The sequence below is a fragment of the Hesperophylax consimilis genome, chromosome 28 (genome assembly GCF_061612785.1).
Source record: "Hesperophylax consimilis isolate HC1 chromosome 28, BYU_Hcon_1.0, whole genome shotgun sequence".
NCBI classification, from domain to species: Eukaryota; Metazoa; Arthropoda; class Insecta; order Trichoptera; family Limnephilidae; genus Hesperophylax; species Hesperophylax consimilis.
Genome location: NC_142863.1, coordinates 17295259 through 17311130, shown reverse-complemented (window position 1 = coordinate 17311130; position 15872 = coordinate 17295259). Strand labels below are relative to the sequence as shown.

Below are 15872 nucleotides of genomic sequence, written 5' to 3'. Positions count from 1 at the left end.
AACTACTGGTAATATTTTTTGTGATCTGTTTCCAGCAAATCAAGGAAGAGATCGACACTCAGCAACGCGCTGTTTCTGGAGTCGGGGAACAAGCCCGCCAGCTGGTGGTGACGGGCGGTGCAGTTCTTGCCGCGCGTGAAGCTGACGGCCTGGAGCGCGCCGCCAAGCAGCTCAAGGAGCGTGCCGACCGCGCCGCTTCCAAGGCCAACAGCATGCTGAGGAGGCTGCAGGCCGCCTGGGACGAACTGGCCAAGTTCAGGTAACAAACTAGTCCCAAAATGATCCTTTACTGAATGACGAGATAAGTTGAGTTATTAGTTTTTTTCCACTGAAAGATTATGAGGTCTATAGAAACAGATTGCCTGGGCAATTTCCGATAACAAATTACTTTAGTAGTTGATACAGATAGCAAATGGGCCTGAAAATAATCCTTAATCTGTGATGATTGACATTATAAGTTGTTTTCTTTTCTCCGAAATGAAAGAATGCAAAATATTAGTGGGTTACTAAAGGCCGCGCTGTTATAAATTAATCCTGAAATGATAACCTCGCTGTTACCAACATATCCAGCGTAAATTATGCTCATCATTACTCCTATGTGCGCCCTTGAGGTGATTTTCTCACGACAAGGGCGCTTTACAAATAATCCAATCATTATTATTAGGTCAGACTATATATATTGTATCGATTGATCTTTTACTAATTGTTGACATCGTATTTGTGTTACTTAGAAAGTGATTGTAAACGATTCTATCATTCATTTTTGATTGACATTCATTGGAATAAATTGAAGAAAATCTTATATATTAAAGTTTTTTCTTTTAATGAATTACTTTTGCTTAATTTATCACATGTCACTATTTGTTGCAGCAATGAACTTTCCACCTTCAACACCTGGCTGGATGCGTCTTACCGCCTGCTGGAAGAGCAGGAACGTGCTCTGGCACAACTCGGAAAGCCCGGAGACAGGAGCGGTGCCGCCAGAGACTTCCTCGGAGACGTGATGGCTCACCAGGCAGATTTACGTTTCATCACGATGGCAGCGCAGAAGTTTGTGGACGAGTCCAAGGTACATTGTTTTTAAATTTCCGACTTTATGTCCGGGTTAAATCTTCCCCATAGGATAAACTAAACCCTTCCACACACTTTTCCACAAATGATCATCTAGTCAATTCACATTATGCAAGTGGATTAATATAAGCAAAATAAATACAAAACAATACAAGAACAACACGTCAACTCACCAGAGATCAAATGGGAAAATAATTCACCGACTCCAGATATTTTCATATCAGAGGGTTCGGCTCGGTAGAACTCCTAACCGGGGCCTATAAATCCTACTGATCTAAATTTAATTTGATCATTTATAATTTATTGTATTATTATCATTATTTTATTTAACGTTTCTGCAGTATTTTATTTAACGTTTCTGTGCATTGTACGAATATGAAATGGTTCAAATCACTTCCTCAGAGATTCCGCTAAGCCTAGTAATATTGCACAACGCAACATTGGATGCTATTGAATGACTGAAGAGCTTAACCACCATCATTCTTCAACCATAAGAAAATCAAGACTATTGGGTTAAGGCGTTTCAAATTCCCATCACATTTCATTACCATCAAATTGACAATCAGCGCCATTTTGAATTTTGTTTCGATCCCCGTTAAATGCTGATTCTCGACGAACGCTGATTTGTGATCAGCCGACAAAATATCATCAATTATTGTGATGTAATTTGAAGGATGCCAACCTTACCCTCATAAAATAGCTTTTAAAACATTTTAACGAGACATTTTTTGTAAAACTAATAAAAAAATTCTTTTCCAGGAATTCCTCACGTCACTCAACGAGTTCCGCACGTCTCTGCCATCACGCTACTCACATCTGACGCAACCTTCGGAATCCCAAGTACGAGGTCAGGTGCAGCTGGCGGGTCGGCGTCACTCCGACCTACTGGCGCGGGCACAGCGCCTGCAGGAGCGACTCCGAGGAGTCGGAGACACCCGGAGATTGTACGGAGACGCCGTGGACAAGGCGGGCAGGTGGCTGAAGGAGGTGGGTTATAAAGCAGGCGTACCGCTGATAGCTGCATTGTAACCTCACCCAATAGTGTGATAATGGAGCTATCATTTGCAGGTTTCCAGAAACACTTGCGCTTTGTTTAGACATGGTCATAATGGTCGAAAACTGCAAGCGATTAGATTAAATATCAACAAAATGATCTTTTTCACTTGCCGGCAATTTGTCAATGTGGCAAAAATCACGAAATATTATAATTTTAAATAGACAATTAAAATAATTTTCCCTCAATATATTTTTTAGGTAAGCACCTACTTTATCACTTGTCTGAATTATTTTTCACACAAGCAGTTCCAATTTTGAAAATGACACTTAAATTCAAAGCAAATTTGAGTTCATTGAATGTGAATAATTTCAGGCTGGAATAACGCACATCGCAGATACCGAAATTAGTGTGCGTGATTATCTGCTTGATTTAAAGAATATTTTTCTAACAAAACGTATTGGATGAATTTTTATTTGGAAAACTGAAAAGTGAGAGAGTCACTCATAGTGTCATTTTCAATCTTCATGCAGTCTTTGTAATTCATTAATTAACAAAAACACCGATTGCACACTCTATTGGTAACAGATCTGCCATAATAACAAAATATTTAATAAAATTATATTATCTTATGTTTGCAGATGGAGCCACAATGCAGGGCTGTAATATCCGAGGCTATCGCCGGAGATCCAAAGGCAGTTGAAGCTCAACTCTCAAGGGCCAAGGCACTCCACAACGAGATGCTGGCCCAGAGCAGGCTTATAGACAATGCCAAGGATGTGAGTTGGACCCTTTATTGTGTTATTAAAAAAACATTCAAAGTAACAAGATTGAAAAGCCCCTTTTGTCTGTGCTGTAAACAGGGAACTATTTCACTACCCAGTTGGACAATGTTGTGAGGCAGGATAAGGAAGGGATTATAAGAAGGAATTTGTTATTGCAAAATGGGTCTTGAAGAGGTCTAGATTGAATACTTTTTTTTTTTACATTACCTCCACACTATAATTTCCCTCGTGGCCTATGTCATCTTTAAGGATGCTGTGTGGAGGGTCTTTTTGAGGAATGGTAGGAGTGAACATGGGTCTTAGGAGGAAGGAAACAACGAAGCCTTGCTGTTGGACTCGAGAACGAGTTGTAGAAACCACCCATTCTCAAATGACAAATTAATGTTAGACTGTACACCGGTGCCGACGGGATCAATGATGCTAGTTCCTTGGAGCATCTTCCACTGAAATACCGGTAGATCATTCTGATAGAAGGAAAATAGGTACCGGTATAAATTTTTGAAAATGTGACACTATCTGTGAAATAATTTATTTATCAGCATTGAGATTCACATTATGTACATTTGTATTTGCAAAACATAATTATTAATTTTAAATTGACGTAAATGTAGGTTTAATTTGCCATTATATTTGCCTAGTCAATATTAATTGCTATCCAGACATATTGCATGTTCTAAGGAATTCATTTTAATTAAGAAGATCTAGGTGTTTTGTTTTCAGACTTACAATTAAATCGTGACATTTATTATTGTGATTTTCGCTTTATAGGCTTGCGACCAGCTTCTCCAAACCCTGGAGGGCCATCTCACACCTGCGGAGATCCGCAGTCTGGAGGTGCCCGTCATCGAGCTTGTGAACAAGTACGCCGAGCTCAGCGGAGCCCTGGGGCAACAGTGTGGAGTCTTGGAGGGGGCACTGGTGCAGAGCCAGGGGCTGCAAGATGCGCTGGAGGGACAGGCCTCCTGGATCAGCCAGGCAGAGAACCTTTTCAAGTACGTATTGGCTTACCTAACCAACCTAACCTCACAATCTTAAGATGATCGTCACTGTGCTAGTGTCAATATCGCAGTTTTTAAATGAGAATTTTACCGTTATTGTCTTGTAATAATTAAGTTAAAGCTTTGTTGTTTTTGTTGTCTTTTAAACTTTTAACCTCGCCGTGCGCCAACTGAATCTATTTTCATAATAACTTACTTATATTTTTGTAAATTGTACCGTCTAACCAGATATTCTGTTTATATTTTTATAAAAATAGTATATAATCTACCATAAGTAGTTTCTCGAAAATAGCTACTTTTTTTCTCTCTTTAAAAAATATTTTAAAGAAATACAAAAAAGTTTAATATATTTTCCGTAAAGCTAAGTAAGTCTTTTTCACAATAAAAAAATAAAGAAAACACATCACAAACTACGCAAACTGCACGTTAGGCGAGCGCTCTGAAGAATGACGCAGGAGTAACTTTGTTAATATTTTTAAATGGGTGCTCTTTACGAAATGAAAAGCAAGAACTCTTATCTCATTGTTTATTTTGTTGATAATTGATTAATATTTATTTTAGTAAGCTACAAGCATTTTTTATGATGCAAAATCCCATAAAAAGAAAGTATGTTTTGAATGTGCCAATCAGCCACGGCGGCGTTTAACGGGTACAAATTTTTCATGGCCTATAGGCACTTCCGACACTCCTGTTGACAATAATTCATGACACCCAACTTTTAGATCAGCAAAGTCACTAGGCATCCGTCGTCAAGTTTGGAAATCAAGCTTTCTGAATATCAGACCTGCAAAAAATAAAAACAGAAAATAGGCACAACTCATTTCTTCATTGTTCATTGTTTCCTTCAATCGTTTCTTTACTGTACCCTACTCTGTATTATATCATTTTGTATTAAATACTAATAAATTTCATTTTCTCCCCAGGGCCCAATACAAGCCGGCCTCTCTCATCCGCGAGCGTCTCGACGAGCAGCTGCGCGAGTATAAGATCTCGAGCAGCGATCTCGTGGCGCATCGACCTTCCCTGGAACAGCTGAACGCGGCGGCCAAGAGCCTTCTCGCCACAGCATCCAACGCCCGCCTGGCCACCAAGATCGATCAGAAGATGAAGGACGTCTACAACAGGTAATAACTCCAGATAATCGTTCATTTATATAATTCCCATCTGTTGTAGGAACTAGTCAACAATGAAATACTATTTCTCTCGAATGTGGGGTTGAATTTATCCTGATTTTAGACTAGTATGGGCTATTTTTTTCTCTGTCTAACTGTCTTACATTTGACTGAAGCAGTGTTTGAACTTGTTAGAAATTGTAGCATCAATGTTTTATCCCGTATTCCTAATAACCTCAATATTCATTGAACCTAATGTTCATCTCTCATTTCTAGATACGAGAAGCTCCTGGAGAAGTCGGTGAAGCGCGGAGAGTTCCTGGAGGAGGTCAGTGCCGAGCTGCACCACTTCAGCAGCCAGGCGGCGCAGGCCGAGCAGTGGTGCTCCAAGCTAATGGAGAGAGCCAACTCCTCGGAGCTGGGAAGACTATCTCCCGAAGAGTGCCAGATCAAGATGGAGCAGCTGTCTGCTGAAAGGTAATGAGAAATATATATTTTTATTCTGTTTCACTTAGCGATCTCGAATGGTTGGAAATACAGTGAAATATATATCGATTTTCCTTGAATATTCATTTTCTTTCCCACATGTCGTTTATTTCTTTTATTCCCAAATTAATTTCATACAAAACTTGCTAAAATAGATCATATCGATAGTTCCTCCATGCATCATTTTACCACATTAATCGTTTAAAGCAGTGGTCTCCAACCTTTTTGTCGCCGCCGACCAGTCAACGTCTGAAAATTTTACCGCGGCTCGCTGAGGCTGGTTAAATTAAATGTTAATATTCTAGAACGTTTTTAATATTTTTTATTGAATTGTGTTCGACGCTATTGTGTCGGCGGTTACTTAGCGTAAAGATGTTTTCAACAGAATAAGTTTTGTTTACCATTTACTCCACGGACCGGGGGTTGGGAACGCTGGTTTAAAGCATGTAATTTTTTTACTATTTCACTTGTTCAATCGTTGCCGGTGGCCGCTTCTGATATTAGTTGTCGTTAAATATTCAAACATAGCGGTGTGGACGTGTAGTTATCTTTTTACTTTCCAGTTTTCGAGCATTTCAACATAAAAATGAACCGTCCGGTGAAAAAAATACGTACTCTTCAAGAAAGATAAAAAATTGTAGAAGAACAGGAAAAAAACTCTGCTGAAAAATGTGTCAATGTAGCCAAACGTTGAGGAATCAGGACATTTTTTATTTAAACGCATAGTTTATTACAATAGGACCCTCCAAAAATGATGAATAAATAATGAAATAATGTAATAATGTGAATGAGGCGAGAATTGTGTGCCAAGACCGAGTTGTTCGTCCTCTCTGCCTACCCCTGTGGGGAAACGGCGTGATGGTTAGCTAAAAATATATACATAGCTGAAATCTATTATATTAATATACTAATATCTATCGCACACACTAGCTACAAATGGTACTGCCATCTATAATATTCTAAGAGAACTGTAAAATTTTTCCTTACAAATTTATCCACCTGCGAATGCATTATTGAGTCTTTAGAGAACGTGCACTTTACCGGTAATAAATTACTGTAAAATTTTTAGCCTTTGTTATTAATTCTTCTATTTATTATGTTTTAGGGAGTCGAGGAAACAACTTGTGGACGAATGCTTGCGTAATGGAAAGCAACTCATCTCCAAGAAGGACGTCACTGATACGCAAGTCATCAGGGACAAGATGAAGGTAAGCTCATTTTAATTCATTATCCATAAAATCAGGTAATTTTACTAAAAGATATAGTTATTTAATTTCTAAGAATCGATATTGTTTACGAACCTCTGTTTTTATCATCATTATTTATTTCCTATAACTATTATTTCCTATAACTATTACTAAAAGATATAGTTATTTAATTTCTAAGAATCGATATTGTTTACGAACCTCTGTTTTTATCATCATTATTTATTTCCTATAACTATTATTTCCTATAACTATTACTAAAAGATATAGTTATTTAATTTCTAAGAATCGATATTGTTTACGAACCTCTGTTTTTATCATCATTATTTATTTCCTATAATACCACTAAACCAGGTTATTTAATAAATGGGTGATTTTTTGTTCAGGGTCTTGAAGTACAGTGGAAGGACCTCATTGCTTCCATGGACGAGAAGCAGAAGCTGTCCAAGCAGCGCGCCGACCAGCTCAACCAATACGAGAAGCTGAGGGCGCAGGTGGTCAACTGGCTGTCCAACGTCGAGGAGAAGGTCAACCGCCTGCAGCCGGTTGCCGTGGAGATGGAGGTCATCAAGAGCCAGCAGGACGAGCTCAGGCCCCTGAACAAGGAATACCGGGAGTACGGTCACACCATTGACAAGGTATGATATTAGCAGACCGTGATGCTCCACCTTAACATCTTGCAAGTCTGTCCAAAAATGATGTTGGACAATTAAGTAAAGTAAACCAACACAAACTGACTGAAAGATAACTGCTTCCAACTGTCTGGAGCCAGTGGGACTACGGCATCTCCAATTGTGATGGGGAAGAGGAAGGTGGGGAAGTACCTGGCTATTCAGATCACCTAAAAGCCAGTAGCGTGCAGCCAGAGGTTAAAATCTGTATCTACCCTGAGAAAAATAAAACACAAAAATAATCTATATGAAGAAGAGCAGAAACCGGGCGGGTGGTGTGGATTTGATTTTTATACAAATCTTCAGTTTTATTCTGAGATTAATGAAATGTTGCATCTACATCTAATTTCGAAGAACTCTGCGTAAAGCCCGGGCAAAGTCGGGGACTAGTATGATATAAAAAATCATATTTTACACAAATAGGAAAGTAACTTATGTGCTGATTTATTCAGTTGATCACAATAATCAGCATAAGATAATAGTATAATGACCATTTTCAAATGTTCACTGAACAATTTATACCTGAACTTGAAAATCTTCACACAGCTTACCTTTGGTAATAGGGCAATGTTCGCCACTGCCAATAACCTAACATGGCTGTAGCCATTTCATGTAACGTTTTGATTCTGTATGGTGATCTTTTACCAGGGAGATAAAGAAAGCAAGAGTATCTCCCACTCTGAAACGTTCCGCTAATATACTGTATATTTTTATAGATTCATACGATTCAGAATCCTGTACTATTTGAGCATCATATGCACAGCAATTATGACTGCATCGGATGCGGTTTAGTGACACTCCTTTCGAGGGAGAAAGCGAGAAAGAACCCTAGGTCCACAACAAGGCCCTTGTTTTCCAAGTTCGAGGTCCGCCACTGAGTTAATTCGATTGATGTTGGATCGTTATTAATGATGAATAATTTACGCAGGTGAACGAAGCCGGCTCCATCTATGACGCTCTCCTGAGAGGCGACAGACCAGACAGTCCCCACAGGAAGCGATCGAGCCAGGCGGCCTACAGCCCAACCAAGAGGCCATCTCAGTCTTCACGTAAGCATCCCCTTTTACTATATATTGTGTACTAGCGCAGACCTGTGAAAAATTACAGGATAAATCAAATCAGTTTTAATTTTTTAAATAACAAAATATCATAAGACAGGTCTGAATTCTTCATGCAACTGATTTCGATTGTGAAAATGACACTTAAATTCAAAGCATATTGAGTTTATTGAACCAGACTTCACACAAGACTAATGCACAGACAACAGAAATTAGTATTTTTGGTAAATAATAAGGCACACAATTATTAAAATATTAAAGCTTCATTTTGTGGACGTGTGATCTGTTATTTGAACATTATTCTTCTTCTTTCAGTGCGTGGCCACGATGGAAGATCACCATCACCGACCAAGACTGGACTGGGTCTCGTGAGTCCCATCAGTGCTTCAGGATCCAGCGGATTCTCCTCAAGGAGGTCCAGCCAAGATGGCTTCCATCTGGAAGGTAATTGATTGACTATATATTAACATCTAAACATCATTACCATCAGCTATGGGAAGGTTGAAGGAATCAAACTGCACACCATAGTATCAGGCCCTAAAGCGCGGAATAGACTGACGGACCACTGAACAGAATTCACAAAGAAGAACTAAAAACTCATCTCTTCTGAAAATGTCATAATAATGGAGTTGACAACCTCATTTTCATAGCTAGCCCGTTCCTCAATCCAATAATGTATTTTCTTTAGCCTAATACAAATTTATAAAACTTTCATGTATTTAAATCAAATTGCAAACTGATACCATTAAAATTCAACAGTTCATCTGTTTTAGAATTTTTTTAAAAACTGTTCTATTCTATAAAATGTTGCCAGAATAAAATGTCAAAATTTCCCAATACTAATTCCAGACGCATTGCCATGTATTTAAAGTAGGCACTGTTCTTCTTCTTCTTTCATATGGTGGGGGAGGTCAGAGGGGAACATCTAGGCCAGTGAGCCAGTCTAGGGCCGATGACAGAAGGGAATATTCACTCTAAAATGGTCGTTAATTGTTTTTTATTTTATTTTCAGAACTTTCTCCAGTACAGCAGCAGCTGTCTGAAATCAACAATCGTTACAGTCTGCTCGGTGTAAAACTGTCGGATAGATCAAGCGAACTGGATTCAGTGAAGGAGGAGATGAGAAAGCACCTGGAGAGTTTGAAGAACCTCTCACTCTTCCTGGACAAGGTAAAATTATTTTACCAAAATTTTCAAGCAGCAAAATTATTTTTTTTAAATGTAATTTTACAATAACATATTTTGTTTTTTAGGTCCAGAGACAATTGCCTAAGGACACAGTTCCCAACACAAAGGAAGAAGCTGATAAGACCAACAAACAAGTCAGAGCTGTGCTGGAAGATATGTATGAAAAACAGAGCCTCTTGGATTCCACTAAGAGTCAGGTATGTTAAACTTATTAGAGAATATTCTTTCACAGATGGATTAAATTTATTTGAATGCAAAAAGTTTATTCTCGTGGACTTTCGTTGTCTACTTTGTTCACAGTCTAGATTGTTGATCTGATGCTAAGAGGGTTAATTTGATATTGAACAATTTACTCAAGACGATGTATGAATGTGAATGAGGCAAGGAGTGTGTGCCAAGACCGAGTTGTTTGGCGGTCCGTCCTCTCTGCCTACCCCTGCGGAGAAACGGCGTGATGGTTAGTTAGTTAGTTAGTTAGTTACTCAACCTTCTCTTTTTATTCAGGTGAAGGAATTACTTCGTCGCAAGGCTGGAGTCATCGGAGCTGACAGACTTCAAGACGAGATGGAAGATGTGGCTAACAGATGGAAGAAACTCCACGACAGTTGCAAAGACAAGTTAGTACAATATTCCCTCTTAAGACAATCTGGGTGTCTAGCATGGTCGAGCGATAAAACCCTATTTCAAAATGATATTGTTTAAATCCGTCATCTATTGTTCTTAGGCGGTATTTGTGAGCACCGACGGTAATTGATTCCGATAGCCTGTAGACAAAATCCATCTAATTAAGTCAACGTCTTGGCTGTAACTGAGCTTCGGTTAACTGTCAATATACACAAGTTTTTGAATAATGTTGTTCGTTTTGCTTCTTAATGAACGGAGGCAGGCGAAGCTCATAGAATTGAAAGACGTCGTATATGCAATCAATTGAATCCGTTCGAGTCTTGAGAAACGGAATTTAGAAAGTTATATACATCACGAGTTATGGCTAAGGACCTCATTGACCAATTTACTCACTTTTGGCACATTGTTTCAATTCGACTTTGCCAGTTTATTCATATTTTGACGCAGCCTTTTTCATTTATATAGTCCTTAAATTCAATAACTTAAAGATACTAAGTATTCTAGCCAGACTTGACCTAACACAATCTGAATTCTGTATTTTGTACCCGATCTTATTAATTTTTGTTTTGTCCTCCAGAATAAAAATGATGGAAGAGATGAAGGACTTCCTGGACACCCACGACAGCCTGGTGTCCTGGCTGGGAGCCAAGGATCGTATGATGGCCGCTCTAGGACCCATCTCCTCCGACTCTAGGATGGTGCAGACTCAAGTGCAGCAGGTAAACTACAACACTCTCCTTTAACCTTTTGAACGCGTTAATTTGCTCCGTTTTATCTATACCCGTACGCGGTACATATTTTCAAATACCTATGCACGCAATTAAATGTCAAATTATAGCATTCTGGCATGATTTATTGGACTATATAGACAGAACAAATTATTCTCCACAATATGATAACAAATCCTCGTGTGTCAACACTCTTGGATGTTTATAAAAACAAAATCATAAAATTTCATACAAAGACGTACCGTATCTTTTGAATGTGGTCCCGCCATTCGCTCGGCGTGTGTGTAATTAGGCCACTGCGTTGATAGACACAAGTGGAACACCATGAGCACTTATCATTTTTTGTTATGAAAACTTTTTCTAAAACTGGAGACGTAAATTTTATGTCACAAAATAATAACAAAATTGAACTAACGCCATCCGTTGACAAAATTGTAAACTATGGCACTCGAAGGCGCAAAGAGACTCACTTGATTATCGATGTTTTTAAATGAAACACAATTTTATTTTCGAGAAATTCTTGTAGATGTCAGCATCGTGATAGTTCTACAAATGTTCAAGCGAGCGGGAAATAAATTTATGTCAAAAGACCGCTGGAATATCGGCATTCAAAGTTTCCGTATCAACTGTTGATACGGCCGCGTGTGAGTATGGACTTTTTGCCGTAACAACAGTTGATACGGCCGCGTGCATAGAGTTAAATATGTATGCAATAATAACCCATTCTTTTCAAAATACTATGTTGTCTACTGAGAATACTATGCCATTTAGTTAGAACACATACTACACCGTCTCTTCCTTTTTTAGAATTCTATTACATAATAAAGTCTATATGTACCCTTATTTTGACTGTCACAGCAACAATGCTTTCCTATTTAATTAATTTTCCATTTATTTTAACACCTGTCTTTCCTCCATCAGGTCCAAGTACTCCGCGAGGAGTTGAGGACCCAGCAGCCGCAGCTGTCCCATCTGGAAGAAGTCGGAGCATCAGTTCTGGAGCGCTTGGAGCCGAGGTCTCCGGACCACACCAGGGTCGCAGGAAAGCTATCCGCTCTTCAGGCCAGATGGGCCGACCTTCTGAACAGGTGAGACTACATTTAAATTTATTAAAAAATAAAAATAATTTTTAATAACAAAAATCATCCAAATATTATTATTATTATTATTATTTTAATCATCTCCATCTACTCCGACAGACTGGACGAGAGGGCAGAGTCTCTTGGAGCGGCTGCCGACACCTCGAGAGAGTTCGATGCCGGCCTCAGCCGCCTGCGAGATGCTCTGCAGTCCATCTCCGACAACCTGGATGACCTGCCTCTGGAGAAGGACAGCGAGGAACAGCTCAGGAAGATCGAGGTGAGACATCAATAACTTCATCCAGAAAGTCTACACAATGCACAACACATATTCCCAACTAGCAAATAAATAATTAAGCCTTCAAAAGGGAAAAATAAAGTGCATGAAATCATTTGTGATCGCTGCATAAATAATAGACACTTGAAATGCCTTCTACTTTAAAATATAATTTTTATAACTGTCCTAATTCTTCCAGAATTTGGAGCGCCAACTGGAAGGCCAGCGCCCGCTCCTCGCGGAGCTGGAAGCCAGAGGCGCCGCGCTGTGCGAGGTGCTCACAGACCCCGCCTGTCGCCAGGACATACAGGGCAAGCTCGCCCAGGTCGGACGCCAGTACAACAACCTGCAAAGGAAGCTGGATCACAGGAAGGCAGAGCAGGAGGGTGCACTCAAGTAAGGATAATTGTTTTTTGTTTTGTTTTGATTACCTGTGCTGTACCTTAGAGTAAGAGTTACCAAATTTTTGAGGTTGGGAGTTACTTTTTATGATGAACTTAGATCGGAGATTATATAATAAATGAGAATGTGTGTTTCTGATTAATGTACGGATGTGAAAGATGGTATTATAGACCTGTGTGTTTAAGAGCTCTCTTCCTCTTGAACGTCCATTCAAGATATTCAAAATAATATGTATTGTAGTTTATATCGGAGTATCGGAGTCTTTGTATCATTCTCTCAGTGAATGCAAAACACAGTTTTGTTTCACAGAATTTGAGCAATTTATTCATCAAATTAATATTAATATATCAAAGTTAATATGTATTCAAGTTCTGTTAGCCAAGTACCGTGTAACAACCAGTCTGTAATAACAGAACATAAACTTTCACAGAACTTGAATTTTCAAACTTCATATTTGAAGAATTGTTCAAATTCTGTGAACTAACAAGAATCGTTTTTATTTGCTTTGACGGTTTTAGAAATCATTTGGCGTTACTTTCCGTTTCTGTTTGTATGTTATTCTCATACTAATAACTGTGGTTTCTTCATTAGGGACGGTCGCCAACTCGAGGAGAATGTTTCCAAGACGCTGGGCTGGATCCAGGGAGAGCTGGGCGAGCTGGCCGGCAGACTGCTGGTCAGCGCGGACAAGGAAAAGCTTCGGCAGCAGCTGGAGCGCCACGGCCCCGCCTACCGGGAGGCCATGGCCAAGGAGCACGAAGTCATCATGCTGCTCAACAAAGGTAAGTCTCTGATATTATTCAGTCGACTATTTTCATGACAGCTTCGTTTTAGTTGATTCCCTCACTTCTGATGACTTATACTGTAAAATGCTCGCAATATAGCCGTGGTGAGAGACCACTATTCAAAACCCATAATTTTTTACCATTTGTATGTCTGCAGGTCGCGAGATGGAGAACCGCCCCGCGCACCCCAACTTGCGCAAGGAGCTGGACCGCATCCAGCAGCAATGGGACAAGCTGCGCCGCGAAGTCGTCGACCGACAGACCCGCCTGCAGACCGCCATGGTGAGTGTACTTCATTCTCTAAAACCCTGAAGAGATGAACCATTTTCGATAATGCATTTTCAAACACGCTTCCAAACCATTTGTTGAAATCGTTTATCCATGTTTTCTGATGATATTCTTTACATTTGTATACCTACTGAAGATGCTCCTTGTTGATAACTGCTGTGACCATAGATAAAAGAAATAAACTAAGATATTGCATGGAAGCTTGCCGACTGTCATGATCTACAACCAAACTGCATAGCCAATGAAAGACTTGCGTTTGGTGTGAAAAAAGAAACAAAAGCAGGGCATCGCTATGCGTAACTGCTGTTTGCATTGGTATGGATGAATGATGTTGGCGACTTATGTGTACTTTATTTTGTAAGAAACAAACAGCTTACAAAATACAAAGATATTATATAAGAATGAGGTTGAATAAGGTAAAGCAAAAAGGTTTCTTATTTTTAAGTTGCTTTACGTTGATCAGTTTGTCAGATTGATCTTAATGTTTTATGGCTCATCTCCCTTGTTGCTATTATCTATGGACATGACAAAGGCCCTAAGGAACTCCCTCAACGTATCTTATGCACATTATTTATTTATTTATTTATTATTGGATAATTTGTATAGCGCCGCTTTTGTGAGATATCCCCTCAGGGGCGCTTTACAGTTGATCCAGGTATTATAGAAAATATAAATATTACAAAAATAGAAGGAAGTTAAGTTAAGTAAAATGAAGTAAAGGAACAGGTGACACGAAGATAGAAGATGGAGACTCTGCAGCCAGAATCCTAGGTGGTGAAGAAACTGGGCCAGCTGCTGGAGCGAAAGAGTCCACCACGTCCACCAACAGTGCCAGCACGAGATTCGTCATCCGTCCAGGTATGTGTCTGCTGCTAATAAAGCGCTGACACACTATCCTCTCACAGATACCAGACCTTGGCAGCACCGCTGTGACGTTATACGAAGATAGAAGATGGAGACTCTGCAGCCAGAATCCTAGGTGGTGAAGAAACTGGGCCAGCTGCTGGAGCGAAAGAGTCCACCACGTCCACCAACAGTGCCAGCACGAGATTCGTCATCCGTCCAGGTATGTGTCTGCTGCTAATAAAGCGCTGACACATTATCCTCTCACAGATACCAGACCTTGGCAGCACCGCTGTGACGTTATACGAAGATAGAAGATGGAGACTCTGCAGCAAGAATCCTAGGTGGTGAAGAAACTGGGCCAGCTGCTGGAGCGAAAGAGTCCACCACGTCCACCAACAGTGCCAGCACGAGGTTCGTCATCCGTCCAGGTATGTGTCTGCTGCTAATAAAGCGCTGACACACTATCCTCTCACAGATACCAGACCTTGGCAGCACCGCTGTGACGTTATACGAAGATAGAAGATGGAGACTCTGCAGCAAGAATCCTAAGTGGTGATTAATGCTTATTACACCGCTAACCAATCATCCTCTTGTTTGACCAGGAGCACTGCAAGAAGTACGGCAAGGCGCAGGAGTCGTTCCTGCCGTGGCTGGCGCAGGCGGAGGACAAGCTGGACAAGCTGGCGCCCGCTGCCTTCCAGAAGAAGCAGATCGAGAAGCAGCTGCGAGAGCTGCAGCAGATCAGGAACGACGTCTGGAAGAAGTAAGTCATTTCATTTCAATTAATTTTTATGCTTATAGTCTATTCTGGTTTCTAAATTTTTAATTTTCTTTTCCCCCGTTATCATTTTTAACAACCTACGTGGCAAAGCGGTTGAGTTCCTTGACTTGAATTCAGTGATCGCAGGTTCGAAACTCGGCTTGTGTATAATATATTGGTTAAAAAATAAGGTTTATAACTCGATTCCAGTTTTAAAGCTTTAACGCATAATTTAGGCGTGGCATATACATATTATATGTTGGGGTGACACACTACGCTATAATCTTACTCAGGAGAGGGGTCAGGTCAATTGGGGGACTGCCGTGGAATATCATTTCTTTGTATGGGATCTGTCACTTTGTCAGATGACAGCTGCATAATTACGGCGCTCCGTAAATTGTTCTGACCCCCTCGCATAATTTTCAAATATCGCCTGGCTAGTAGATCACTACGCATACTGTCGCAACACCAACACTACATCTCTTTACGTGTGTCAGGTATGTATGGGATTGTAT

The 15872-nt window shown here is 40.0% G+C and overlaps 1 protein-coding gene across 24 annotated transcripts in view; it reads left to right on the top strand.

Moving 5' to 3' along the window:
• Nucleotides 1–15872, top strand: part of shot (dystonin-like protein short stop) — a 644554-nt gene that overhangs the window by 563162 nt on the left and 65520 nt on the right. For all 24 annotated transcript variants that reach the window (XM_089648723.1, XM_089648721.1, XM_089648709.1 and 21 more), the window contains 21 exons: nt 36–259; nt 871–1069; nt 1831–2058; nt 2707–2844; nt 3619–3842; nt 4772–4972; nt 5237–5437; nt 6552–6654; nt 7038–7289; nt 8251–8371; nt 8696–8824; nt 9393–9550; nt 9634–9765; nt 10073–10185; nt 10770–10911; nt 11842–12008; nt 12120–12279; nt 12476–12672; nt 13270–13460; nt 13621–13745; nt 15200–15360. In XM_089648723.1, coding sequence (XP_089504849.1) covers nt 36–259; nt 871–1069; nt 1831–2058; nt 2707–2844; nt 3619–3842; nt 4772–4972; nt 5237–5437; nt 6552–6654; nt 7038–7289; nt 8251–8371; nt 8696–8824; nt 9393–9550; nt 9634–9765; nt 10073–10185; nt 10770–10911; nt 11842–12008; nt 12120–12279; nt 12476–12672; nt 13270–13460; nt 13621–13745; nt 15200–15360 — 3566 coding nt within the window. The remainder of the gene's footprint in view (nt 1–35; nt 260–870; nt 1070–1830; nt 2059–2706; nt 2845–3618; nt 3843–4771; nt 4973–5236; nt 5438–6551; nt 6655–7037; nt 7290–8250; nt 8372–8695; nt 8825–9392; nt 9551–9633; nt 9766–10072; nt 10186–10769; nt 10912–11841; nt 12009–12119; nt 12280–12475; nt 12673–13269; nt 13461–13620; nt 13746–15199; nt 15361–15872) is intronic.